The following is a 27,822-nucleotide window of genomic DNA, read 5'->3' as shown; positions in this document are numbered from 1 at the left end:
CACCCAGCTGAGCCGGCCCAGAAGCAATCCCCTGACGGACAGCTGAACCAAGGTGCGTTTGCAAAGATGACACTGGAAGCAGTGTTTAAATCACCACCGTGATGGGATCCCTGGAGGGCAGGACGGCACGGCACACCGTGGGAGCAGGCAGAAATCCCAATCATCCCCCGAAACCCCTCCCGGCCCGGCAGTAGCTCGCACTGCCCCGTGGCATCGGGGCCGGAGAAACACCCACACAGCGACACCACGGCTCATTAAAGGTTTGTTTTTATTTCTGGTTTAAAATCAAAATTAGTCATTCTCTGTAATTACATTATATATAGATTTATAGAGACATTATAGAAAAGGATTTTTTGCTTTCGTTTTTCTGCAAAAATCTGTAAATAAAAAATAAAATAAAACCAAAAAAAAAAAAAAAAGGTGGCAGCTTCTGTCCGTCCGTCCGTCTGTCCCTCTGTCACTCCTCCTGCCCCTGCCCTCCACAGCGCTTCCCAGCAGGGCAGGAAGGGCTCTGGGCTGGGGCCGTTACCTCACTACGCTCCCTGCAGCCGCCACCGGGGAGAGGGACAGGAGCACGTGGAGCTGGAAAGAAGAAACGCCAGCAGAATATATTAATATCTCATCTTTCATTTTTATTTAAGTCCTGGGGACTTCCAGGCCGGCGAAGGGCAGCGGTCCCCACAGCCCAGGCGACTCCTGGAAAGAAACGGCGTCGTTTCCAAAGTGCAGCTCCTCCCGGGAGAGGGCACGTGCCCTCGCACGACGGGAAGGCAGGAGGCAGAGAAATCCAGTACGTCTCCCTGCCGGGGCAGGAAGGGCGGTTTCCTCGTGTATTTTAAATAGCAATCGAAGGGTGGGACGTGCGGCGAGCCCCCCCCCTCTTCTTCCTCGCCTGGGGGTGCCTACGTGGCACCCCGCACGGCCGGCGTTTTGGGGGCAGGGGAAGCGGTGCTCCGTAAGGCAGTGTGCGGCCGCGGCCAGCTGCCGGCGGGGGTAATACTGCGCTGTGCTGCCGCGAGCTGGGGGCTGCTGGCTCCCGGCTGGGCCCAGTCCGTGCAAGCCCAGGTAGCCCAGCGGTGCCTTTGGCCTCGAGGGGTGGCGGGTGGCTTCGTGCGGCGTCTCAGAAAGCTGTACTGGCCATGCTGGCTGGCGCGAAGATCCTCGGGAGGCTGTCCAGGGTCTCCTCCAGCCGCCGGTGGGCTGATTTGCCATCTTCCCCTGCAAGCACACGCTGTGGTCAGTGAAGCAAAGCAAACTGCAGAAGCTCTGGAGGTTGCTTGTCCCCATCTGCCCTCCCTGGCCTTTAAGGAAAATGTGGCTAATGCCCGGCAGAGCTGAGCCAGTGTGGTTCAGACACAGAGCAGAGACTTTTCCTGTTCTCCTTGGACAGGTCCCAGCCAGGATCAGGCTCTAAAAGCCCCCAGAGCCCCCAATTCTGATGCTGCAAGTCCTGTTCTTCACCTGTCTGCCATGCCCGTGCCCACACGGGGCAGGGATCACCCGCAGCTCAGCTCCAGGAGCACTGGCTGCTGGCCCCACATGCTCGCGGACAGCCAGGGCTCGGGGCTGTGCCAAACAGCACCCCAAACAGCTGTGCACATCTGCATGCACTCACACGGGGACCCCCGAGGGCTCGCCAGGACCCCCACATAAACACAGGGATGCACACGTCCACACCACAAGCCGGCTCGGGGATCTTTGCCGGGCAGCCCCGCACACAAATCTGCACACAGCGGCCAGCCCCAGCAGGAGCTGGGGACGTGGACAGTCTGCTGGGACACAGGACACGGGGCACCTACGTGTGCCGGCGGTGCCACGGGGGTGGGCGCTACGGACAACCAAGACACACAGACTCCAAAACGTGACACGGCTGACAGGCTCTAAGACGGAGACATTCGTGAGCAAAGCGGCAGGAGCGGGGACTTGGGGGACGAGGACGGCTCACGTGTCCCAACCTGTGCAGCAGCTGCCGCGACCTGGAGGCCTAGAAACCCACTCAGATGGTTCTCTCAGTGCCATCTAGCAAATAATAAATAACAACCACGCTTAGCACTGCGGCCGCAAGACTCCTGGCCCTCGCTGCCCACCGCCAGCCTGCTCTCGCCCCGCAGAGCTTGGGGCACCATGAGCCAGAGCGTGGGGTAGGCAGGGACCAGAGCAGGTCATCTTCTCCCGCGGGCAGCGTGGGGCTTGGAGGTGCCCCTTGGGGGCATGGAGGGAGCTGTGAGCGTGGAGGGAGCAGGGGTGCCGCAGGACACTCACCGCACAGCATCAGGCTCTGCTTGGCTGCCTCCCGCACGGGCTCCTTGTCGGTTTGGCACAGGTAAACCAGCTGCTCGATGCTCTCCTTGGCCTGCGGGAGAAGGGAAAAGGGCTGAGCACTGCTGGCAGCACCATCCATGTGGGCATAGACGGGAGGGGAAGGCAGCACGGGTTCCCAGGTCCCCATGGCAGGACCCAGGCTGGCACGGCAAGTCCCCAAGTCCCCATGGAGCTCTCCTTCCTCCAGCCCAGCCCTGGACAGCAAAATCCCTTGACTGTGTCCCTTCCCTTTTTCCTTCCCGGTGCCCCTGCCTGGTTCTCTGGCAAGTTTTGGGCACCACCAGCTCCTTTCTCCCAGCAGCAAGAGGGCGTGCAGAGACCACTGGGGCACTGCTGGGCTGCCCTGGGCACGTAGATTCCTCTTCATCCACCCCGTGGCCAGCCCAGCTTTGAAAATAAATGACCCACGAGCTCTGCTACTCCTCCCCACACCCCTCTCACCTTGAGGCAGCCTAGCGCCGCGCACCCGGCCACGCGCGTCTGCACCTCCTCATCCTCCAGCTGGTCCAGGTAGCACACCAGGGCCTGGGGTAGAGCAAAGGGTTGGTGCCATCACTCGGGCAGCATCCCTGGAGCCCACCTCCTCCCCTCCCGGCCGCGACGTACCCGCTGGCGAAAGCGGGGGTTTTCTGCCAGGCTGCGGAGCTGGGCCGACACGGCGCTCACCACCTTGCTGTTGCCCTCCACGAGGAGCAGGCTCAGCGCCTTCAGCCCTTCCTTCTTCAGGCGGCCCTCGGGCACGCGCTTCAGCGCCCGAAGCACCACGTCCTGGTCGTCCGAGTTGAGGTTCTGCGCCAGCAGCACTGCGGGGACAGCCGGGTGAGCACTGCCAGCCTGCTCGCCCCTGCCTCCCTCCCCACAGCAGGCACAGGGACCTCACACAGGGTGACCAGGGGCAGTGCCCTGCTGCTGGGGCACCGAGCTGCGATGCTGGGGACCTGTAAGGTCCAGAGGGTGCCCAGGGAGGCAGCGTGGGAGGGGGCTGTGCACCAGTAATGGATTGGGTCCACCCCAGCGATGGGGGAGCGTCTGGGTGATGGCTCGTGGCATGTGGAGGTGCTGCACACCCTACAGCATGGCCTCTGGCACCCCATACTCAGGGCTGGGAACCCCAAGCCAGGGTTTTGTGAGGGCAGGAGGGCACCCACCTTCCTCCGCCAGCTCCATCACGTAGGTGTCGAGCACCAGGGCGCCAAGGGACTCAAAGTGGCTCCAGTACTGGAAGATGGTGACCTGCTCGCCTTGGGTGCCGCCGGGCCGCCGGGGCAGCCGCCGGTTCAGCACATCCTCCACCAGCTTCACACACACTGCGGGGCAGGGACGGGGTCAGGCTGTGCCTCAGACACCTTGTACTGGAGGCTCCCTCCCCAAATCCCACGGGCTCACCTGCATCAGCCAGTCCCGGGTTCCTCTCGTTGACGGGCGCTGCGTACTGGGCGCTGAGCACCTGCAGGAACCGCTCCACGGGGCAGGTGTAGATGTTGGGCAGCTCCACGCAGCGGTCCCAAAGGGGCAGCACCCCATCCTTCCGTGTGGAGAACTGCACCACTGCGGGGGCAGGGGCTGTCAAGCCTCCTCTGGTGGGGGGCTGCCACCTCCTGCCCGCCCGGCCCCGCGCCGCCTTTACCTCCGGCAGCAGAGGTGGCTGCTTCCAGTCGCTCCTCCGTCAGCTGGCACACGATCTCCAGCACCTGCGCCTCCCGCAGCAGCCTGTCCAGGGCGTACATCTCGTGGCACCGCAGGGGCCCGAAGGTGCCCAGCTTCTGCAAGACACAGGCACGCCGAGGACTTTAGGATCGGAGCGCAGCGCCCAGATCCCAGCACAGCGAGACATCTCCGGGGGGTTTATCGGGGCCAGAAGCTGCAGGGAGCCATGGCCAACCCCACCGCCGTGCCCCAGCCCCTGTTCTCACCAGCAGCAGGCGGTTGCAGTTGTGGAGGTGAAGCACCAGGGCCTTATCCAGAAACTCATTGCCGGTGCTCATGGGGTCGGCACTGCCGTCGGAGCCACTGCATGTCCCGGTGTCGTCTGCTCCCACCTCACCGGCGCTGGGGGCCCTGCTCACACGCCGGGCTCTGCTGGCCCTCCTAAAAACCAGGGAGAGATCGAGCCAGGTCAGTGCAGAGAGCCTGGATCCAGCCCTTCCTCACCCCCTGCTGCGGGGGCAACACTGGGCAGTTTTTGTAGGACCTACAGTAACACAGCTACTCAGGACTGGACAAAGGAATCGGTCCCAGGATCACAAGGCACCCAAGTCTCCATGGAGACATGGGGTGTCCCCAGCAGGGCCAGATCCTTCTCCTTTATGAGCTGGGACTGTTCCCAGCTGAGATGAGCCCACCTAGAAGTGCTGGGGTGGAGGCACCCCACCAGAACTGGGCACCCCCATCCCCACTGCCCCAGGGCCTCATCCTGCCCCAGGCCCCATTCCTGTTGCCCACCTCTCGTCCTGGAGAGCATCCTCCTCGGAGCCCTCTGAGTCCTCCATGTCCGAGGTGTTGAGGAAGCTGAAGCTCTCCAGAGCGTGCTCCACCGTGAGGCTGATGCTCGAGGCCCGGCTGAGGAACACACCCTGCTTGTGCTGTGGAGGAAAGGATGGCATGGATGGGTCTTGGCACGGACGGGTCTTGGCAAGGCAGCCAAAGTGACCCCACCACCCTCATCCCTGGTCACTGCCATCAGGGACAGCCCCACCACCCTTGCCCCTTGTCCCCAACCACTCTTGTGGCCTCCTCCTGAGCCTCCTCACCAGCAGGATCTCCTCCAGGTGTTTGAGCTCCCGTTCCAGCGGCTGCAGCTCTGGGAACTGTCCCCGATAGTCATCCAGCGCTGAGGCCAGGAGGCTGATGGCTTCCTCCAGCCCTGAGTCCACGGCCTTCACCCGTGGGACTGCTGGGGGGCTGGCGGCCACGTGTGGGGTGAGGACGGGCTCCTCTTCGGCGGGGGCTTGTGCCAGCACCGCGGCCAGCGTGGGGACCTCACTGCTGCAAACCTCCTGTGCCGGTGCCGGGCTGGGTGCCGGGCTTGCCACCGGCTCGGCCTCCGTCTCGCAAGTCTCAGCCCACGCCACCACGGCACGGGGCTTGGCCTCGGGGCCACTGTCCTGCCCTGCCCAGCCCTCTGGCACCGAATTTGAGGCGCCAGGGAGGGAGTCCGCATCTGGCTCGCCCGCGCCGTGGTCCTCTGGGCTGGGAGAGGGCTCCCACGGGCTCTCCGCAGCCTTGGCCTCCATGCTCGCATCCACGCTGGCTTCACTGATGTGGCTGAGAGTCCGGGCGTAGGGCACGTGCCCGTTGGCCACTGGGTCCTTCTTGCGGCCACCCTGCTCCTCTGAGTGCCCTGGCAGAGCCGGCCCGGCGGGGACACCGCCGCCAGCCCCGGCCTCCTCTTGCTGCTGGGAGAAGGAGATCTCGATGGCAGGGGCCGAGGCCTGCACCTCGGGCTGCACGATGGGCTTGGCGGCGTGGCGGGCGCTGCCCGACAGCTGGGGGCTGGAGGAGTCGTCCGAGGACTCGGAGGAGATGGACCAGGCCGTGCCATTCTCCAGCTCCTCCTGGCGCCGCAGCATGTTCTGTGGAAGGGGATGAGGAGGTGTCAGGAGGCACCGAGGCCATGCAAGTGGCGTCCCTCAGCACGCTGCTGCCCCTTCCAGCCGGCGGCACCCAGCACGGCGGGCGCGACACCACCACGGGGAGGCCTCGGCTGCAAGGAGAGTGACAGCCCCACCACCAGCCCACAGAGGGCAGCACCGCCATCACGGTGATGTCATGATGATGTCATGATGATGTCATGATGATGTCATGACACCACGATGACATCAAGGCGATGTCAACAACATCACACCAGCGTCACCCCAGCCAACCTCACACCAGCGCCGCGCCGGCACCGCGCCACCTTAGCGCCGCCACGGCACGGCACAGCACAGCACGGCCACCAGCAGGGACACGGCCAAGGCCTTCTACTCACGGGCGAGTAGGAGACGAGGAGCGGCTACGCTACGGCAGGACAGGACGGCCACGCCACTGGGCTACGCTACAGGCCGGCACCAGCCCTCGCACTTACGCGGCCCGGCCGCGGCCATCTCCTGAGCTCGACCGAGGAGACGTCGCCGCAGGAGCAGCTCCGAGACAGCTTCTCCAAGAGTGTCTCCCGAAAGATGTCCAACAAGGACCAGCCGTGCTTGTCGGCTGCCCGCGCCGGGCTCTTGGGCAGAGAGAAGAGGAGCTGTGAGGGTTGGAGGGCCGGTGCCGGGGGCCGTGGTGGGACGGATGGAGCAGAGCTCCGGGGCAGGTCTGCCCGCCCTTGTCCCCAAGCTGTGCCACCCATCGGGACTTCTCCTGGCAAGCTCGACTCAACGAAGCAGATCCCACCGAGGGCCACCTTGCCCCAGCCACAGGCAGCTCCACGTGGCCCTGAACTTACGTAGAAAGCCTGCTCCCGCAGGGACGGCGTGTCGGGAGGGCTCTGGTTGTAGGTGGAGAAGCGCTTGTTCACCGTGGAGGCCTTGTTGACGCTGCTGGCTGCCGAGGGCTGGTCATCCTTGTCGAAGGGGCTGCGGAGGAGAGCAGGGAGGTGAGGGGAGCTTCCCAAGACAGGAGGTCTCGACCCTGCTCTGCAGTGAGCAGGAGGGTGTTGGACATCACACCAGTTGTGGCTTTCCAGAATTGCAGCCAGGTTTTGGGATGGGTGAAAGCTCAAGGCAGGCCAGCTGTGGGTCCCCAGCCCTGCCACGCGCTACCAGCAAAGCCTGCTGGGGTACTCACTTCCAGGTCACCTCCAGGCTGAGTTTGAGGGTACCCAAGTCATTGATATCCACAGCCACCACTTGGGGGAGAGCCGCGAAGAGGTCCTTGGTCTCACAGGACACGTTGCCCACCACCACGTGGTTGGCCAGGCTCTTGAGCTCCGTCACCTGTAGAAGGAGGAGGAGGAGAGGATGAGACGAGCCCCCTGGCAGCTGTGCATGCAGCACCCCTGATCCCCCACCAGGTCCCAGTGCTGCCCTCCCTGCAGGGCCCCATACCTTGATGGAGAGGAACTCGGTGATGAGAGGCAAGAAAACCATCTCCTCGCTGTCCCACACCTGCTTGCTGTTCACCTCGATGCGCCCCCGCAGCTTCCACCGCTGCCGCCCATACTTCATGAAGATCTGGGGAAGGAGCAGAGACATAGGGATGGGGGCAGTGGCACCTAGGACAAACCCCACACATTTCTCCCAGGTACAGCGAGGACCGCAGGGAGGGAGGAGAGCAGATCCCCGTCCGTAAGCCCAGAGCCCCACGCACCTCGTACTGGTCACCAGCGCAGAGCCGGGCGAAACCTGCCAGCCCTGCAAGAGAAGGCAGAGGGACGTCAGGACAAGATGTGCGGGTGTAGGGCCGGGGCTGTGGAGGGCCGTGTTACCTTTCATCCGGACGTGGAACTCCCCCAGCTGGCTCTCCAGCTCGCTCTCCAGCAGGCACATGTTCTGGGGACAAGGGACAGAGCTCCCGTCACCCACAGCCCGCGGTGTCGGCACCCTCCCAGCCCACCCAGCGCCCACTGCCTGACCTCCGTGTACTCCTTGTAGCCTTTGCTGGCCTCAGCCAGGCTCTCGCGTGCCTCTCGGCTGCCCGGCGAGCCCGTGCTGTAAGCCTTGACCATGTTGTGGGCCCCATCGCGGAGCCGCCGCTGGATGCAGTAGGCTTCGTAGAGCTCGTCGATCTGCAAGGACAGGCCAGAGAGAGGTGCCGTGAGGGGCAGGGGGACAAGCAGCAGGCAGAGATAGTGGCTTCTTGAGGAGGTCTCCCAGTCCCTGTGCCACATGGAGGCCCAAAGACCAAAGCCCAACCCGCTCCCCAGCTCCTACCTTGCTAGCATGAAACTCCAGGCGACGCAGAAAGCGTTCAATCGACTTCACTTGCTGGAAAAACAGAGGAGATGGCGTGAGAGGCTCCCCAAGAGGAGCTGGACAGGACACGGCCCTGCTCCGTGCTCATGCTGCAGCTAGGACATGTCCCAAGAAGAGGGCTACAAGCCACCAGCGGTCTCTGTGTTGTCCCCTGCCACCCTGCCACAGAGCCCCAGCCCCGGCCACCCAGGGGAAGGAGGGCAGTAGAAGGGGGAGCACAAGCAGGGAAGGGGCTGACAGCGGCACATCCCTGGCACTGGGATGTGGGGAGGCAAGGGGGACGGGGCACCGCTCCCGCTTACCTTATCCAGATCGTAGAGGAAGCCCTGGAGGAGAGAGGAGAGGGATAAGACGCAGCACGAAGCCAGCTCTGCCCACCCAAAGAGCCCTGGCACACGGCGCACCCGTCACCCATAGCATGTCAGCATGGACATGCAGCACCCAGCCAGGGCTGGGGAGTGCATGGCAGCAGGACAGGAGCCCCGTGCAGCCCAACACCAGAGCCCGGGCTGGCCCCTGATGTCCCCACAGAAGCAGGCTGGGAGCTGGGGCACAGCTAAACGAAGTCCCAGCTGTGACCACAACCCCGTGAGGCTTCCCAGCGTCACTCACCAAGCGCGAATTCCTCTTGGACTCACGGATCTGGGTGCTGAGCTTCTCCAGTTCCAGCTGGTGCACCTCCAGGTAGGCTCTGGGGACACCAGCACCGTGGGGTGAGTCTGGAACCATGCCACCAAGCCCCACACTCCGTTCCCCACCCCAGCAAGGGAGCCCACGTGGGATGTGAGCAGGGGCACTGCTGCAGCACTGGGCACACCCCAGACGGGGACGGTCTTGGGGAGGTGATGCCACTGCATCCCTCATGCTCTGGGACACTGGGACTCACACTCCCATTCCCCACACAGTTCTTGTGCAGGAGCAGGAAAGCTGGCGTGTCCCTGCTGGGTGGCTGCCACCCCAAACCCATGCCCAGCTGGCCACGGGGGACCCACAGACACCCGTGGAGGCTCCCTGACTCCAACCACCCATCCGTGGGGGGGCCCAGCACTTACGTCAAGCCCTTCTTGAGCGCTTCGTACACCTCGTCCAGGCGGTTGGGCTGAGGCACCTTGGGTGGCGGGGATTTGTGGGACATTGAGAACATCCTACTGACCCTGGAGCCAGTCTTGCGGGAGACGGTGGGCGTGAAGGGCGAGAGGTTCCTGGCGAGACAGGCAGGCAGAGCCGGCGCGGTCAGGGTGAGCCTGCAGTGCCGGGGTCCCCCTGGGCACCCTCTGTCTCGCGACAGAGAGCTCTGGAAAAGAGGCCAGGTCCCAGGAGCTCCGTCCGGACCTGCCTGCCTCTCCCACGACTCGCTGGCAGCCAGTCTAACCGGCCAGCGGGGCCGGGCGAGACGGGGCTGTGCAGGGCTGCGGGGCCGCCTGCCCCACGCGCCCTCGCCCCGACGGCTCCCACCCCGCGCCCACAGCATCCTCCTGGCTGCTGGAGGAAGCAGCGGGGCCAAAAGGAGCGATGCAGACGTTTGGTGGCCACTCGGGCACCCCGCACGCAGGGAGGAGAAGCGCTTCGTGCGCCCCTGCTGCAGAGCGGCCAGCTGGGATGCGCGGTCCACAGGCACCGAGGTCAGTCCTGTGCCCGCTCAGCCCCCCCGTGAAGCCCCGTCAGACCTCACTGCCAAGGCAGATGGGAAAGCGAGGAGGGAGAATGGCCCCTGGATGTATTTGGCCACCCCAAAGTGGACACGGAGGACAAGGAAGCATCTGCTTAGCTCATGGTGGAGGACAGCAGGGAGCTAAACCCATCTCAGAGGGGTTGGAGATGCTGGCCATGGGGATGCCTCTGTGGGATCACAGGCTCCTTTTAGGGGGAACAAAGGCAAACTTGCACCTCCTGGAGCCAAGCTGTGCTCATGAAGTGGCCATGGGGACATCTCCAGCCCTGGCCATCCCCCAGAGGGTCACCAAGCTCTCGTCAGCACCCCAGGTTGCCACTGTGGGGTTACAGAGAGGGACCGCAGCCGGTGTCAGCACAGGAGCAACGTGGGGACGAGGAGCCTGTCACCCCCTCATCGGCACAGCCACAGGGAGCAGGGACATCTCTCCTGCCACCCCAACACCGCCCTTCCTGCCTTGTGCAACCATCACTCCCCGGCCCCTCCAGCAGCGCCAGGGCCGGATCTTCCCTTCCGCCCTCCAGAGTGGCCGTGCCACCAGCACCGTCCTGGGCCGGACCTCCCATCCTGTGCAGCTCCTTGGAGGAGCGGCCAAAAAACTTCCCCGAAACACTGGTAGGGGAAAGCGAATGTCTTGGCCTCATATCAAGCCAGCGCAATGGGAAAGTGCTTGTTTTCCACAGCCATCCCTCCTCATTCTCATCCTCCAGGGCCCTGGGCACCATGACCGTCTCCCCATCGCTTCCTTGCCACTCCAGCACCCCCAGATCCAGAGAGGCGTGCTGGTGGCCAGATAAGAATAGAATCCTATTCTATTAGGATTTTAGGGGAAGCTCTGCCCAGCCCTGTGCCCACCCCGCTGTGGTGCCCACAGCCTGGCAAGGCTCCTGGAGGTGCTGCTGGAGCCTGGCTCCCTCTCGGCACTCCTTCCCCCTGCCAGCCGGCTGTCTGTCCTGGCTGGGAGGTGCTGGGTGCACTGGGAGGTAAGGAGCATGGAAATGGGATCAAAAGGATTAAAATGCCACAACCCAAACCCATGGCATGCCTGTCCCGAGACGCACCCGCAGCTCCCTCCCCGTGAGGAGCTGGGAAAGGAGCAGAGGGTGCAGGGCTGAGCAGCACCTGGGGTGGCTCCCCTTGGCATGAGGTTTGGCCAAGGGGGAACCATACAATGGGTCCCATAAAATCAGCAGCAGCAGAGAGGTGAAGCAGGGACCTTCTGCTCACCGCTCCTCACAGCGGAGCTCATGGAGCAGCCAGGAAAACCTTCCAGCAACGGGTTTGCCATGACCCAGAGGAAGCCCTGAGTCACGCCGGCACTCAAACAGAGAAACTCGCAGCCACAGGACGTCGAGGCGGTCGAGACACAAAGCTTCCAAACCACACCAGCTCCTTCACCGCAGGCATTAAACATGACGGGATGGTCACAGGGAAACCCTCGAGGACTTCCTGAGGACCATCGTGATCTGCCTGCCCCCGCCGTGCTCCAACAGCAGGGCCCTTCCTCCCGGCTGGGACGGGGACAGATGAAGGTTGGGGACGGACTCAGGGTCCCATCTGGCCTCAACGCTCCCCGCAGCCCCCGGAGCAACATCCCCTGGGTACCACGAGGGTCCCTGCAGGAGGTGCAGCAGGAAGGGGCAGCACCTCGGGCCCTGCCACCAGTGCTGTCCCCGTCCCTGTCCCCATCCCTCGCAGCGCCAGCACCTTTCTCCTACCTGAAGGGCCGGTCGGCTGTCGAGTTCACTCCGGCGAACGACTGGCTCCTATTGATCTTGGCGACGAGGACTCGGCGCTGCGGGCGCGCAGACAGCGACATCGTCGAGTGCGACCTGGAGGGCCTCCCTGCAGGGCATGAGACAGCGGGGTGAGCAGCAGCAGTGCGCACAGGCAGGGTGCCACTGAGGCTGGGGACAGCGGTGGCACCCACGCAGCAGGGTGGCCGCGGCACCTGGATATGTCCCCGCACGGCCCCGTGTGAGCCACGGGAAGAGGCTGATGCCCAGTGCCCAACATCACGGCCAGCCTCCTGAGCCCCAGTTGGTCCCCAGAGGTGTCCCTCTGTCCCCCAGCCACCCCGGCCACCTCGCCACCAGGGCAGGAAGGGCGCGGGGCCGGACCCTGCTGCCCGGCCCTTTGCCGTCTCCATGCTGACTTCCTCTCGCTCCGGCGAGCAGGATGGAAACCCATGGACAACAAAGTGCTTTGGAAACTCCCCGGCCCTTTCCAGGAGCTCTGCATCGGGAAAGGAAAGGCAGAGCCATTCCCTGCCCCTCCTGGGACCCTGGGAAGTCCCTGCAGCCACCACAGAAGCCCCAAAACTGCCTCCTGTCCCCAGGGCAATGCCAGATGCGCGCCTTGGGCAGGACGAAGCAGATTTTTGAGCACCAGGGCCTGGACCCCACTGCCACCCTGCACCATGGAGAGCATCGCTGCCTTCCCGGCCACTGCCAGAGGTAAACAACCACACACAGTCCTCAAGCAGAGGCTGGGGAGCCCGGTGTCACCAGCCTGGGCCTGGGGCACCTCCATGGCCAGGTGAAGCCTCCCCTGGTGCCGCAGAGCCCTGCAGCCTGGCCTCAAAGTCCCCACGCACCTGCTCAGCCGCCGCAAAGCCATGCCCCAACCTCCTCGAGCACCAGGGTGAGCCGGGGTGTTCTCAGCTCCCAGGGCGAGCAGAGATGGGAGGCAGGAGATCCACGTCCCCCCCTCGTTGCTCGGTCCAAGCCGAGCGGCTCTGCGGGTCCCACAGCCTCGGCGTTACCTTGGTGCCGGTCCCTGCAGTCTCCAGGACAACACTGTCCCAATTAAGCTCATTAGGAGGAGCTGTAATCCCTGCAGGGCCCGGGCAGATTACCCTCTGCAGGGCTGTTTAATCTGCTCCCCACTGAGCGAGCAAGGCCCGTGGCACTGCTGCTGCCCACACCGCAGCGTGGGGGCTCTCAGGAGGGGCATCGGGCACCGGGGTGTGCGGGTACTGCGCAGGGGAAGGATGCTGGGGGTGTCACAGGGGCAATGCCTTTCAGCAGCACAACTCCCCAGGATGGATTGATGCCTGATGTCTCTCCAAATCCCTCAAGGAGCCTCAAGCAGCTGGGACGTGCTCCTGCCTTCGAGCATCAGGTCCAGGAGCGCTGCCACAAGCTGTGGCCACTGCCAGCACCACGTCCCTGTGCCCCAGCCCAGGGACCGGTGTCCTCATCCCATCCCAACGCTCTCCCCACATTGCGACATCCCAGGGATTTCCCCCAGCACCTCCAGCACCCCACGTAGCCAGGAGGGGGATGCCCCACGAACCCCATCCTCCCCCTGCCCACGGCGGATGCTCACGCCTGGCGCAGGCAGGCGTCGAGCTGGGCACGGGGGGGTCTGTTCCTGGCACACTCCTCCCGCGGAGCAGGGGAAGCCCCAGCGCGGTGCATTCCTGACATTACCGAGATAAGAGGTACCTGGTACTGGCAGCGCAGAGCAGAGCCCGGGGCACGGAAGGGGCAGCTGGCCCCGGCATCTTGCCCACGGTGGTCTGGAGCCCCTCAGCGCAGGGAGAGCAGCACCAAGGGGGACACCGACCCGCTCGTGTCCCCGCCACCAGCTGAGCCCACTGCACAAGCCCTCTGAGAACAAGCCCCGAAGCTGAGCGGCCCCACGGAGCCCTGCCAACCCCACAAAGCCCCCGCCCCCTGCCCCTAATTACAGCGCTAACGAAGCCGCCTCCTGACGAAGCTTTCGCACCTCGCCGCCGTGCCCGAGTCCCGGAGCGCCCTCAGCTCTCCCCTGCCACGGAGCACCAGCCCAGGAGCCTGTCTGTCTGTCTGTCCGTCCGTCTGTCCCTGTCGTTCTGTCCAGCCCTGCCCGCGGAGGCAGCCGGTAGGGCCGAGGATGGCGGTGTTGCCAGCCGTGCCGAGGGCGGCGGGGAGCGCCGGAGCCCTCCCCGTGGGCTCTCCAGCCCCCGTCCCGGTGCCTGGTGTTCTCCAGATGATTCGGACACCAAGAATGCTGCTACCAGCTTCCTCCGGCGCAGCACGGCGCACGGAGGGGGCAGTCCAACCGGCTGGGTTGGTCCCAGCTGGTTTCTGTTTCTGACACTCAGACACCAGCCTCAGGTCGCTCTTTCGAGTTTATCAACACCCCAGGAGCTCGAGACGCCCCAGGAACACAAACCGGCTCCTTCCGAGCCCCCAACCCCACTGCCACGGCCGGACACATCGCACCCAAAGGTGGCCAGCGCGGAGCCCTCCGTCCCCCTGAACCCCCAGGGCTGGCACCCACAGCCCAGCTGGAGCACCAGCGGGGTGCACCCACCTCCCCGGGCACTTCAGGGCACCCCAGCAAGGGCACCTTGGGGCGAGCTCACCCTTGCTAGCAGGGTGCACCGCAGGGAAAACCTTTGGAGCCTGCAAACGCGGGAGTTTGGCGCCGTTCCCTCCACCCCAGCCACTGCGCCCTTGTTTGCACAGCTGCGTCCCTGCTGCCTGAACCCACACGCACGCCCCGGCCCCCCGCCAGCCCCTTTCCGGCTTGGGACAGCGTTTGGCCACGCTCTGCCTCCTCCTTCCCGCCCCAGCTCGGAGGATGGGAGCATCCGGGGCTCAGCACAGGGCCTGGGAGCCGCCTCTGCTCTGACCTCCTCCACGCTCTGCCTCTCCGGGGCCCCTTCCCTGCCTGCCCCCAGCCCAGCCCATGGCACGCCAAGGGGGGGATCAGCTTTGGGAGAGGGATGAGTCAGAAACCGTGAGCGGCACCGTAGCCCCCCTGTGACTCAGCCGGGAGAGAAAATCCCGGTGCTACGGGTCACAGCCCCCGGCCAGAGCCGCAGACCCCGCTGGCACCCGCATGGTGCCGGCGTCCGCCCTCGCTGGCCGGCTCCTTGAGCGGGAGGGAGGCAGGAAAGGGAAGGAGCTGCGAATGGGAAGAATTGGAGGAAGTGCTTATTTACCCCTCGGAGCGTCCCCAAGGAAGGGCAGGGCAGGGCTCACTACGGGAGGGGGGGACACGGTGACATCCCGGGGCACCCACGGGCTCCTAGAGGGGGGTGCCAAGGGGCACCTCCAAGGGGCACCAGCCCCTGCTCCTGCTCTGGAGAGGGCTGCGAGCCTTCTCGGGGGCACTGAGCAGAGCTCACGGGGCTCTGCTCCCCGAGTGCCTCTTGGAGGATGCTGGTGGGGTTGGCAGAACCTTGCAGAGGTCCCAAACACCTCCTTCACCCCAACCTGCTCCTCTCCAGGGTGCCGTGCTGGGCACCAGCTGCTCCCCACCAAATCCTGCCAGGGAAACGTGGTCCCTGCGTAGGGAAGGGGCCCCAGGACCCCCCTGCTGTGGGGTTGGCAGGTCCTAGACCACCCCATACCTATCACGACACCACGTCGTGACAGCCACCCCTCAGGTCACAGACACCCATCCCTGCTACCCCAGCAGGGACAGCTCTGCTCCCCGCGGCAAGCAGGGTGCAGTCCCTCGCCCAAAAAAGACCCCAAAAGCCCGGCCACATCGCCCTGCAAACCTCAGGCCCCCCCCATCTCGCCACCCCCCAAATTACCAGAGTCTGCTGAGCGGTGGGGACACTCGAGCTCCCGAGCACCACATTTGCTGCACATCTGAGCTCTCTGTAGGGCCACGGGGAATGGAACCAGCATCCCCACAGCCCCACATCTCCTCCCCACGGCACGGAGCACCTTATCCTAAACTTCCCCAACCCAGAAAGACGCTCACAACCCAAGCCCTGATCCACGTCCCCCTCACCCCGCTCCGGCCACGTTTTGGTGTCTCGGAGGCTCCCAGCTCCCCAGGTGATTTGAGAGCGGGGTGAAAGCTCCTCCAAGCCCTCGGCGGGCGCTCGGTACCTTTCTGCTTGCCGTTCATGGTGGGATGCGTCCCCCGTCCGGCGGGGCGCTGCGGGCGGCGGCGTGGGGCTGGCTCTCATGCCGCTGGGGTGCGCGGGGCCGCGGCGAGGGCTGCCCCGGGCGGCTGTCCCCTCCCACGCTTCCCCTGCCCACAGGCTGACATCACGGCCCTGCCGCGGCCCCCGGCCGTGACTCAAGGTCCGGGGAAGGGAGGACGTCCGCCTGTCCGTCCGTCCGTCCCCTCCACGGGGAAGGGGCCCCTTCAATGAGCCCAGCGCAGTGCGCACGTCGCTGCTGCTCTCTTCTGGATGGCTGTTCTGTTTGCTTTGCTTTGTTTTGTTTAATTTTGAAGCTTTCTGTGGGTGTCCCGCAGCATGGGACAGTGCGCCCTACGCGGACACCACACGCAGCAGCTGCCAGGGGAAAGGATTTCCTGGCCCAGGCTTTCCTAGCCCGTGTCTCGGAGAAGCTGGCTTCAGCAAGGAGCTCCTCGCAGGGCTCTGGGAAGATGCTGGGTGCAATTCCCACGTGGGGACCAAAGGGCATGGCTGTGGTACCCGTAACAACGTGGGGTTTCTCCCCAGGCACTTCACTCCGTGTAGGAATTCGGCACTAAAATCAGCAGGGCATGAACGGTGAGCCAGAACAGGCTGCGTTCCCACGGGTCTCCAGATCCCAAGGGGCAGCAGAGGTGCAAGGACAGGGAAAAGTCCTTTGCGGAGCAGTGCTGAGCCTAAGGGCAAGAGAAACTCGAGTCTCTGTCCCTGGAGAGCATCCCACAGCAAGGGGACCCTGCAGCCTGCCCGTGGCACAGATGTGACCCACCTTGGGGCCACAGGTCCCTGCCTGGGTCCTGGCCTTTGTCTGGCCGTAGCCCCAGCTCTGAAGGAGGAGGCTGGAGCAGCCCGGCCCCATCCCGGCTGGAAAAGGCTGCCGTCACCACGGCAGGAAGAGACGCCTCCCTCCCCGGCTCCCTTCCTGTTTGCTGCTGCTTTTAGAGGGAGGTCAGGCAAGGTTCAGGATGAAAAGCATCAGGGCAGAGCCTTTACGGGGTGCTCACAGCACTGGGGCGCTACCGGTGCCCCCTGCCACCCCCGTGCCACACGGAATTGCGGGGAGGTGGCATCTGGGGGACGTTTCCCCCAGCAGCAGCCAGCAGCCTGCCGAAAACATCCTGGTGCTTGCTGCAGGGGAAGGCCTCCACGCCAGGGAGCTGGCAACAGAAATGTCTTGTCACCCTCCTGCCCGCAGCCTCCTCTCCAGTGACACGGGCACGGAGCAGAGCCCAGCCCCGAGGCGCGGTGAGATCCCCCCCATCTCTCCCGGCCCTGCAGAACCCCCAAAAAGGATGCACCAGGAGGCCACGCAGGACCCTTCACCCCCACAGAGCTCCCCACGGAGCAGGGAGGCTGCAGCATCATCGAGGCTGACCTCATGCACGGCCTCACTGGCAGCCGCATGGGGCTAGTGCCCGGCACACGCCCAGGCAGTGCGCCCGCAGCCCCGGCCCGTGCCAGCTCGTTTGTCCTCATTAAAGCTCAACGCCGACTCCCTGCGGAGGGTGGGCGGCCGTAACGCAGGCAGCGAAGGCACAGCACCCGCTGGGAGACCACCAAAAGACCCCCGGGATGTGGGTACGGCACCCCACAGGGATGATTTCCATGGGGTGTCCCCTCTGTCTGCTCCTCTCCTGGGCATGGAGAGCTGCCCCGAGCCTCCCCCATCCCAAACGAGGCGTCTCCAAACGCAAGGTGCAGGGATCGAGGTGGGAGATCCCTTGGATCAGGCCATGGCAAGAGCCACGGGGTAAATGTCACCCCCTCAAGGGTGCAGGGGCATCCAGACGCAACCTTAAATCCCAAGCAGTGGAGACACGGCCACGGGCTGGGTCCTGGCAGGCCGAGGAAGCTGCACCAAACACGGGAACATCCCCAGGCGGCTCCCTGCTGCCCCCAGCACCACCGCAGCGTGTGACAGAGGAGCAAGCTCCAAGGCCACCTGCCCAGGGAGCGGGGTCCCCCGCTGGCACCAGCAGCAATTAGACAAAGGCTGAGGTGATGGGGGAGATATTTCAGCCCCTTTCTGGGGACAGCACAGGCACGGCAAGGGGCTGGGAAAGGAGCTGCTGCCACCCGAGCTGGTGGGCATGGGGGAGACGCAAGGAGGGGGCAGGGGGTGACAATGCTGGTGACAGAATCGTCCCCGGTGGGTTGGGCACAGCAGGCTGGAGCCCTCTCCGTCACTTCCTCGCGCCTTCCCCATGCGGGGCAGAAATAGCGCAGATATAAACGGCAGCCCTATAAATAGCCCCAAAGCACAAGCCGGGGAGATGGGCGGTGGGAGCAGCCCTGCAGCGGCCTCCACCCACACAAAGCTGGGGCTTCACCGCTCCATGTCCCCCCCAGGGACAGCGGGGACAACTGCCCTGCCCTGACTGGGGCCCCAAAACCTGGTTCTCCGCTGCGGGGCATGGCAGCGTGCCCGTCACAGCCTGCACCAGCGGAGCTGGAGCCCGACACAAGGGCATTTTGGGGGCACGCAGCCCCAGGTCCCCCCAGGCACCCCGCTGGGATGTCCCCCTGGGGAGCACGGCGAGGACACAGCCCAGAGCCACGCGTCAGCTCCCGCAGGTCCCTGCACCCCTGCTATGTGGGGACAGCATGGGGCACCCCGGCTCCCACCCCACCGAGCTGTCCCCTGCCCCGGGAACGTGGCAAAGCCTCGGGGACCTCCACCAGCCACCACGGCCGGGAATAAGGGCTGGTGGGACACGCCAGGTCCCCTTGATGGCCACAAGGGTGCCATGTCCGGATCCATATGGGGCCGGGGCACAGCCCAGCCCTGTGCTGCAGCAGGGAAGGGGTTAACGGCGCTTGGCTTCCCAAAGGATTTCTTGGCAGGGCCGGGAGATAGGAGGATGGGGCCCGCAACAAAGCCAGATCTGTCTCATTAATTCCTCCGAGCATTCCTCCCTCCATTGCCCAGAGGAGGAGGAGGAGGAGGAGGAGGAAGCAGCCCCCAGCCATGGCCGGCACCCGGCACGCCAGGACCCAGCACCGGGCTCTGCCGCAGCCCCGTGGGGCAGGACAGGACCTCAGCCCCTCAGCCCCTCGTCCCCTCAGCCCCAGACCCCCACCCCAATGTGGGCAGCCCCGATGTGGGCAGCCGGTGTCACCGCTGTCACCGCCGTCCCCTTGTCCCCTTGTCCCCGAGCGCTCGGCCCACGCGCCCGGTGGTGGCGGAGCCCCCAACCCACCCTCAGCGCCTCCGTCCGGACCCGGGGACGGAGCCCCCGAGCCCTGTCCTTGTCCCCACCCCAACGGGGACCAGCTGAGGGCGAGACCCCGCCACGGAGCCCCCCGCCACGGGGCCGGGTGGCACTCACATGTCCCAGGAGAGGCGGGGGACGGCGCGGGCGGCAAGAGCAGGCCTGGCTGGGCGCATCGCCTTTGTTCCTCTCCCATGGACGGGGAGCAGGCAGGGAAGGCTCAGAGGCGCTTGGCAGCGCCCACCCCGGCCACTCTCCATGGAAACGCCAGAGCCATGTGATTTCGGCAGGAAACCACGGCACGGACGGCGCCAATGGCGGAGCCACCGAGCGCCTCCCCCGCCGGCCCTCCCCGAGGAGCCACCGCCGTCACCGCCACCGGTGACACCACCACCACCGGTGACACCACCACCGGTGACACCGCCACCACCGTGACCACCACCGCCACCGCGACAGGGTGAGGACGAGCGTCCCCACGGACCCCGATGGGCCCCCACCAGCCCATGCCCACCAAGGAGCCCGGGGACAGCTCGCATGGCACTGGTGTTGGTGGCCCTGCGTGCTGCTTCTGGCACCCGTGCCCGGCGTGTCCCCACCGGTGGATGGAGCCCCCTGCCACCACGGTCAGGCCACCACAGCCCCCTGGGCTCCAGCTCCAAGCACGTGCAGGCCGAGGGGACAGCACCTCGGGGAGGGGAAGGGATGTGACCCGCACGGTCAGTCGGTGGCGGAGACCTGAGCCCAGCTCTGCTGTCACTTGGGGACCTTGCCACTTTCCTGCCCACCCACAGACCACAGAGCAATCCCGTTCTGCCAGGGGACAGCACAGGCACGGACCCACAGCCTCCCTCTCCACCAGCATCCGCAGGGCAGGAGCCCCCCAGCACCCTGAGGAAGGCGGCCCCACCGTGGGTGCCCCTTGCCACGGGCCGTACCCTGCGCTCCGTGCCCTAAAAGCCACTGCCATCTCCACAGTGGCATCTCCTCCACCTCCTCCATCCGCCCCCAGGAACATCTGCAGGGCGGACGAACCCCACTCCCCCCCATATCACAAACCCACTGTTCTCTGCTTGTCCTAGATCCACCCAAACCGACCCACTTTTAAGTGGGACTGCTGCCTTTTGGGCCCCGGCGAGACGTCCGCGGAGCAAGGACAAGACAGCGCAGTGCTCCAGCGAGCCCTGCAACCCCAAAGCGCTAATGAGCTCCTTGCCACGTCGCGGAGCTCAGCAGAGCAGGGCAATATCTGCCACAGGGAAATCGCTGCGCCACCACCGCTCTCCTGGGGCCGCCGAGGAGCGGAGCAGTGCCGCAGAGTGGAGACGTGGAGCCGGGGGGGCTCTGCTGAGGACAGCCTGCGGGAAGCCAGGTGTCCCAGCTCTCAAGGTTGTGTGGAAGGAGCGGCGGAGAAAATGTGGCAGAGAGGACAGCGGGACCCTTGGATCAAAGGAAAAACCAAACCAGGCATGGAGAGAACTGGACAGAAGCATGGGGATCAATCAACCCACCTGAAAGCTCCGGTGCCATGCGGTGTCTGTCCCTCCAGGATGGTCCTGGCACACTGAGCACCTCCTCGCCAGCTGTGACAGCATCTGGGATGGGTCGCATCCCGCGTGGATCCCACCCACACTTTGCGGATGGTGTCTCTGCCTTGCCCACCTCCAAAAGCTCTCCAAGGGCAGCCACGCGCTTGGGGGAGCAAATTTAATCAGGGGAAGGCAGGAAACTGCTGTCCCCTTCTGACACAGCTCAGGGGGACGTGTGGATGCTCAGAGGGATGTGTGGATGCTCAGAGGGATGTGTGGACCTTCAAAGTGCAAGCACGGGTGCCCTGCTGAGCTCAGGGGACCTGCCCCTGGCAGATGCTCTGCTGGCCTCCCTGCTGGGGTCCTCACCAAAAAAAAAAAATCATGGAGGGAAGAAGACCCTGCAGAGCACTTGGAGGAAGCTCTCAGCACACATGGGTCATCCTCAGAGTGCTTCCAGTCCCAGCAGTGCCAGCACCAGCTCAGCACTTTGGCCCATGGATTTCCAGGCTCGCTGCAAACTCAGGCAGCTGCCACCGCCCCGGCACGGCAGCTGTGAATTCGGTCTGCAACTGCCCCCCGCAGCTGCTCCGCACGGCACCTCCAGTTGTCCCCGCAGGTCAGCAGCTGGCTCAGAGGGCTGGCGAGCACAGCACAGCTCGCCCACACCCTCACAGCACGAGGTGGCCCTGTTTTAGCAGGGGGCTCGACCAAGTGGCCTCTGGAGGTCCCAGTCAACCTCAACCTCAACCTGGCTGCTCCTCGAAGCACCAGCCCTGGCTTTAAGGAGGCACAGCGTCCATCAGCCAGCAGCGAGCCCTCCGAGATGCATCCATGGCATGGACAAACACGTGGAGGCTTTCTTTCCCCCGAATCGCTCTTCTCAGTGGAGGCTGGGCCTCGAGCCACGTCCTCCTCTCCCCTCTCTCCAGAGGGCACGAGGCCAGGGCTTGGCTCCATGCCTCGCTCCACGTACGCCCCGGAGCAGCTGCATGCTCTGCATTCTTGCTCTGCGCTGGAGCGGTGCAGGACGGAGCCTCCAGCACCCGAAACCTCACGCCGGGACATCCAGCTGCTCGTGCAGGGCAGCCACGGTTCACCTCAGCCATGCCCCACAGCAAGGTGCCTCGTCCACGAGCCCCACGCTGCGAGATGAGCTGGCACAGCTGCAGGCTCCCGGCTCCTCCGGGTGCGTGGTGGTGGAGGAGCCTGATCTGGGAAGGAGTTAACGGAGGCAGGAGGGTGCTGGGGCAGTGTGAGCAACCAGCTTTGCAGCCCCGGCTGACTCACGGCTGGCCGAGCTCCTCCGAGCCCTGCTGGAAACCCGGCCAGCTCGGCCAGACTGTGCCGGGCAAGCTGGCACCCAAAACAGAGCCCTGCAGCAAAAACAGAAACCCTAGAGCTGGCAGATCTGCAGCAGATCCACCCCAGGAGGACAGCAGGCAGCATCTCCAGGGGACAGGCACACTGGAGGGGACAGGCACAGGGCTGACCAGACGCCAGCTCCGTGATGTCTCCCGCACGCCGTCCCCACCTCGGCGCCGTAGGAAACGTCTCACGCCCTGGCGTAATCACGCCGAAAGTATTTGTGATTCAGAGGATTCCTGCAGCCCCTGAGGGCCTGTCCCGCACCGAGCAGGAAGGCTGAGGTCATGCACAAGACCAGCACGCGCTCTCCTGCAAGCCCAGGCACTTGGCATCGTGCTGGGCTCGGCTCTGGGTCGCTGAGAGCCCAGGCACAGCTCAGGCAGCCCCGCTTTGGTCTCCCAGAGCGGCCGGAGATACGTGAGAGCACCCCCAGCAGCAACCCCCAGCCTTCAGCAAATAATCCCTGCCCTCCGAATGAAATAACAACGCACTGGGACATGGGTTAAGGAAATGAGAACGGATGAGCAAGCTGCAGGGCAATAGGAAGCGGCTGTAACCATCTCCTGTCCCTGCCGCACCACGGCTCCACCAGCCCGGACCATGCAACAAGGCACATAAACACCCGATTTTTTGTGCTCCTGATGCGAGTGAGAGCACGTCATGGAGCAAGGAGGCTTCTGAGTGATCCCAGCACACGGCAGGGACAGGCATCGGGCTATCCCCGGCTTCATGGATGCTTCCAGGCTCATGCCAGCCCTTCACAGATGCAAGGAGCCTGGTGAAGGCAGCCCCGTCTCCACCGCCCACACTCACACAGCCACAGCTGCCTGGTACAAAAGTTCCTTGGAAAAAGCACACGAGCCATGTGCTAGTGGCCAGGGCTGGCCCACATCTCCCTGCTCTGAGCTTGGTCCAGTCTTGAAAACCTCCAGCGCTGGAAATCACCCAAATTTCTGGGCGATTTTGCCCCATTGCTTCCCTGTCCTCATGGTGGGGCAGGGGCAGCGTGGGGACACGTGCCACCAGCACGGACCCTGCCCTCCCACCGCAGCCGATGCTCCCCTGCTCCCTGGGGGCCCCCTGCATATCCAGGGGCCTCACACACCTGTGACACATGTTTTGGTGCCACCAGGTCCCAGCTCCTTTATGTGCCACACGCTGGCTGTTGGCACGTGCTGCCTCTCATCGTCCTGCCGGGGACGACTCCGTGTCAGGGCCGGTGTCACCCTGCCAGCAGTGGGTTGCTTGGGTTGCACGGGGTCTGGGCTCCCCGCCCGGCTTGGAGACATCTGCGGCAGCACAGAAGGTGCAGGAGCTCTGCAGGAAACCCCCCCAGCTCCGTTTCCTTCCCCTCCACCCCGCGCACACGTCACTGCTGAGCTCCAAGGGGCCGGCCCCCAGCTCAAGCCCCCAAAAACACCGACCCCTGCCAGGACACCTCTGGATCTGGCACCAGCCCTCCCAGTTGCATGCTGAGCGAGGACACGCTGCTCCTGCCCTTCCACTGCCCCCCGGCTCTTGCTTTTTTGTCTCTGTTTCCCCATGCGCCCCAGAGCCAGGAGAGCTCTCCTGCTCATGGAGAGCCTTCCCTGCTCTCGGTCCCCGCAGGGTGGGAGGAGAAGCCTCCAAGCACCTTCTCAGATCCCCCCACCCATGCCCCCCTCTCTGTGCCCGGGGCTGGGAGCGTGGTGGCTCCGAGCGAGCACAAGAAGAGAATCGGAGCCTCTGGGAACAAGCGATGTTCCCGGATGGTATGCAGCCCTGACAGCGCTGGCTCTGCTTTAAAGGGTAACTTTATCCTGTAATAACAAACAGGAGAAGCCAAGCTCCTCCCCAGCGCCACTTCCCTGGCTCCAAGGAGGGGGACACTGGAGCACTGGAGAGAAAGACAAGCTGAGCTGCCAAAACACGGTGCTGGTGGGGATGAAAACCCAGTCCAGGGGCAGGGAGGCAACGTGAGAACATCACTGGCATGGACGTCCCTGGGCCAGCGGGGCCAACCCGTGGGGCACGTTGTGGGGTGGAAGGGAAGGGCACAGGGTGGGAGATGCTGATGGAGGCAAGGGGGCAGCAGGAGGTGCTGTGACACCAACCCTGGAGCTTCCTGGCTCCTTGGCCATTCTGCTCCATGTCTCCAGCAAAGGCTGCGACAGAAACCACGGGATGGGCACCTGCTGCTCTCCGGGGACACCCCTGAAGTCCCTGCACCAGTCCCCGTCCCCTGGGTTTGCAGAGGGGTCGCCCTGATGTGTTTGGGTGGTGATGTGCAGGGGACTGGGGGCTCCAGCAAACCACCTCCTGCCCGGGGCTGAGCACGGCGCTGCCCCATAGCCCCCAGCACATGGAAGATCCAAGCAGTGGTTGTGCCCCAGCAGGACCCTGCCCAGCTTCCCCAGACCTTTCCTGCACTACATGTCCATCCTGCACCCTGCACGCCCCAAAGGTCCCACCCTGCCCAGCACCCCAGGGTGCTGTCTGGGCCCTGCAGCCCTCTTGCTTTGGCTTGATGTGCAGTCCCCACGGTGTCCCCGGGGCCGCCGGTGGCTGGTGACGTACCTTGGCTCCTGCCTGGCCCCCTGGGCACCAGCGCTCAGCGCAGCACTGGAGGACACAGCTGCAGCATGGAGGGGTAGGCTGTGCCGATAGGAGACTGAGGTCCTCTCCCTGCCAAACAAGAAGATGGGGAGGGGGACAATTGGGCAGAGCTCAGTTGCAGGAGAACAAGGTTATCTGGAGAACGCTGCAATTACTGAATTTTTCCTTATCCAAGGATCCACAAGCAGAAAAAAAAAAAAAAAGTCTCCTCCAGAGCCCCTGCGGCGCAGCTCAGTCCTGGCTCTTTAAGTGGAGCTGGAGCAATGTTGTGGTTCTGTTCCCCCACGACGGATTTCCTCCGCACTGCTCACCAGGTGCTTGAGCTACATCTGTGCAAAGCCGGGCGCGGGAAGCGTCGCGAGGCTGCCCCATGGAGCTCCCCAGGGGGCTTCCAAAGGAAACACCGGGCAGCTCACAGCAGGGAGAGACAACAGCGAGGCAACCACAGATAGCTAAGCCCTTCAGGACCTTCCCTCGCTGCCAGTCAGCACCCTCCCGTGGTGGGGGTGCCAGGAAGGAACCCCCTGGGGACGCAGCGTGGCCAGGGAAGATGCTGGTCCCCAAGCAGGCAAAGCCAGCGGCGAGCTCCTGGCACCGTCCTCGAGCCACCACGGAGCCTCCAGCCCGCGGCCAAAGGGACAGAGGGCAGCGGGGCAGGCAGCAGCGGGTTAAGCACGAGGTGGGGATGGGCGAGCTGCTGCTAATAATGCAACAAGAGGGGGGCCACGCTGGTGGGGCTGCAGGGCCAGATAGCGGCCGGCAGACCCAACCCCGCTGCTGCGGTGGTGCAGGAGGAAGCCCGGGCGCATTATCTGCTGGCACCACTCGGCTTCCTCGGGACGTGCTTCCTGCCAAGCTGCCTTCCTCCTGCACCCAGCACCCTCCCCTGCTCGTCCTGGCACCCTCCAGGTCCCCCCCAGGTGATCTCCAACCCTCCCAGCTGGGGACGGTCACTGGGGCTCCAAGCTTTGGGAGCGCAGCACCGTGGGGTGTCCCCATTGCGACCGTCCCGCTGCCCCGTCCCTCGTGCCATGGGCAGCACCCGCACCTCGGCAGGGCGAAGAGCTCTTGGGGCTGGAAGGAGATGCAGACTCACTCCGACGGGATCTCCAGGTGCTGGCTGAGGTCCATGCAGCTCCGGCTGCTTCTGCTCCTGGTCCTCCCCCCACCGGCGAAGGTCTGGAGCTGCTGAGACCGGCTGTGCTGGCTGTCCCGGCGCTTCCTCGTGTGCTGCTGGCCCTGAGCTGCCTCCTGCTGCTCCACCTCCCAGAGCTGGGGCCATCCGACCCGCCGCAGGAGCAGCCCTGCCCCTCTCTTTTGCCCCACCTGGCTGCGGGATCTGCCCTGATCCTTCCCATGGGCATGTTTGGCCCCAGCTCCGGGTGTCTTTTGGTCTTTCAGAGCAGGTGGGAGACCCTGGGAAGCGGGTCCTTGCTGCCCCAGGGTGTGCTCTTAGGAGACAGCCTCAGCACCCCGCTCTTCTAACCCAGCACTGCAGTGCCACCACCTGCAAGGCCAAATCCCTTAATTTCTTTGGGGCTGGGTCCTCTGCGGATGTGCCCGCTATGGGGTGGGCAATGCTGCAGCCCAGTGTGCACCTGTCCTACAGCTGCAGGGTAGAGATGGATCAAGGACATCCCACTTTAAGCTGCTAAATGCAGGTGGATCCTAAATCCTCCTTGCTCTGTCCCGGCTTGCCTGTGCTCCCAGGGAGCTGATAGGAGCCAGAATTTCAGCTGCCCCTTGCTGCAGCCCTCTGGAAGGCACAGGGTGGGCTCTCCTAGGGTGCCCTGCTGCAGCCTCCCCATCTCTCACTGCCAGCCGTCCTCCCCCAGGACAGCGGTGGCAGGAAAGGGCAAGGCATGGAAGGAAGAGAAAACTGGAAGCATGAAGAAATCAAAGAAAGCAAGAAATCTGTTCCCCGGCGAGCAGAGAGGCGACGGGTGCGACCGGCCTCCGTCACGGTGAGCAGGGGGAGCGCGGAGGCCTGACGCTGCCCAGCACCGGGAGATAAGCCTGACACAAAGGGCAACGCCAGCGAAAGGGAGTGAGCAGGGCAGGAAACATCAGGCTGGAGAGGAAGCGTGGAGATAATCAGCCGCAGGAGCACAAACACCCGGAACTTGAGCAAAGGAAAAGCCGACACCGCTTGGCAAGTGTCGGAGCAGAGAGACCTGCCCATAGGGCCCCTGAGAGAGGGATGCTCACGGATTCACCAGCTCCCGTCCCGCAGCTTTCTCACACCTCCCAACGGATTTCTCTCCCTGCTCTGTGCTGTTTCACCCCCTAAGGAATATGGCCAAGGGATGCCAGCTCCCCCGGCCGCAGATGCGAGGTGGGGCTGGGAAAGAAAAGAGCAAAGAGGAGCGAGCACCTGCATGGGAAGTCGGGTGGCTGGAGAGCGCCCAGCTCCGGGTTTCCGGAGCACGAAGCAGCCCTCAGCTGGGGACAGCAGCGTTGTTCCCTGTCCCCTGCACTGCTCCCTGAATTTGCAGGGGCAGCAGTGCCACCTGCAGCCACGGGAACCTGTCCCGAGCTGCACGCAGCTGGCAGATGCTCCCCGCTGCCACCTTTCCTGGTCCCTCCGAAGGCTGGGCTACCAAAATGCCACTGGTTTGGGAGGAACCTGGAGCCAGTGAGGAAAACGCTGCTGCCCGTGACTCAGCAGGCTGCTGGGGAGGGCAGGCTGGTGCCAGGGTTTGCTGCAGCTCGCAGGGGCACAGCTCAGCTCGGTGGGGCTGAGTGGTGGTCCCAGCAGCACCCCAAAGCCCTTTCTTTCAGGGCTGTTGCCACCCTCAAGCAAAATCATGCAGCCCGGGGTTGCCTGACCCATGCAGAAGCCCTGTCTGCTGCAGAAGCCCAGCTATTGATATTCTCAGCCTCTCCATCCAGCAGAAGTGCCAGTCCCATGCCCTGCTCCCCATGGGGCTGGATTTCCCACACCCAGGGCTCCTGTGCCCAGTGGCAGCTCCGTAATGGGAACAAAACTGGGCTGTGGCACTGCTGGACCTCTCAGCCCTGCCCCAAAGCTGCTCACAAGGACATGGTGCCCAGCACAAAGTGCCACCAGGATGCCTGCAGCAAAGAGCCTGCCAGAGATGGGCACAAGTACAGCAGGGAGCAGGCAGATCAGATCCACGCACACTCAGCAGCTTGGGAAGACGGCAGGGCTCTGGGCTGGCGAAATGCTCCCTGGGGCTTGCCTTCTGCTCAGAGCAGCCGAAGGCAAGGCAGACAGACTGCTGTAATGCCAGGTTATTTTTTGCAGAGGACAGCTTCAGGCCAGGGCAGAGACAGTCTCAGTGAGGGCACCGCAGCCAGGTGAAGGCAGAGGCACTAA

General features: G+C 64.5%; 1 protein-coding gene across 7 annotated transcripts; it reads right to left on the bottom strand.

Annotated features, from left to right (window-relative positions):
• Positions 1 to 251: 251 nt before the first annotated feature.
• Positions 252 to 25,719, bottom strand: RIPOR1 (RHO family interacting cell polarization regulator 1). Of its 7 annotated transcripts, XM_038185268.2 has the most exons (23): positions 25,531 to 25,719; positions 24,444 to 24,551; positions 11,604 to 11,730; positions 9,266 to 9,415; positions 8,826 to 8,904; positions 8,516 to 8,539; positions 8,172 to 8,225; positions 7,874 to 8,026; positions 7,727 to 7,790; positions 7,609 to 7,652; positions 7,347 to 7,472; positions 7,087 to 7,235; positions 6,746 to 6,875; positions 5,073 to 5,894; positions 4,765 to 4,904; positions 4,236 to 4,410; positions 3,950 to 4,085; positions 3,709 to 3,870; positions 3,471 to 3,629; positions 2,929 to 3,125; positions 2,764 to 2,847; positions 2,263 to 2,353; positions 252 to 1,218 (listed from the first exon to the last, which is right to left on the bottom strand). In XM_038185268.2, exons 3-23 carry the CDS (start codon positions 11,702 to 11,704, stop codon positions 1,121 to 1,123), a joined length of 3,138 nt encoding a protein of 1,045 aa, XP_038041196.2. In that variant the 5' UTR covers positions 11,705 to 11,730; positions 24,444 to 24,551; positions 25,531 to 25,719; the 3' UTR covers positions 252 to 1,120. The 7 variants fall into 7 exon arrangements, with proteins under 7 accessions (XP_038041196.2, XP_071899993.1, XP_038041194.2 ...); XM_072043892.1 differs by lacking the exons at positions 24,444 to 24,551; positions 25,531 to 25,719 and adding an exon at positions 20,502 to 20,616; XM_038185266.2 differs by lacking the exons at positions 24,444 to 24,551; positions 25,531 to 25,719 and adding an exon at positions 19,111 to 19,332.
• Positions 25,720 to 27,822: the final 2,103 nt, after the last annotated feature.

Source organism: Anas platyrhynchos, chromosome 12, assembly GCF_047663525.1.
Source record: "Anas platyrhynchos isolate ZD024472 breed Pekin duck chromosome 12, IASCAAS_PekinDuck_T2T, whole genome shotgun sequence".
NCBI classification, from domain to species: domain Eukaryota; kingdom Metazoa; phylum Chordata; class Aves; order Anseriformes; family Anatidae; genus Anas; species Anas platyrhynchos.
This window is presented reverse-complemented; position numbering and strand designations above follow the sequence as displayed.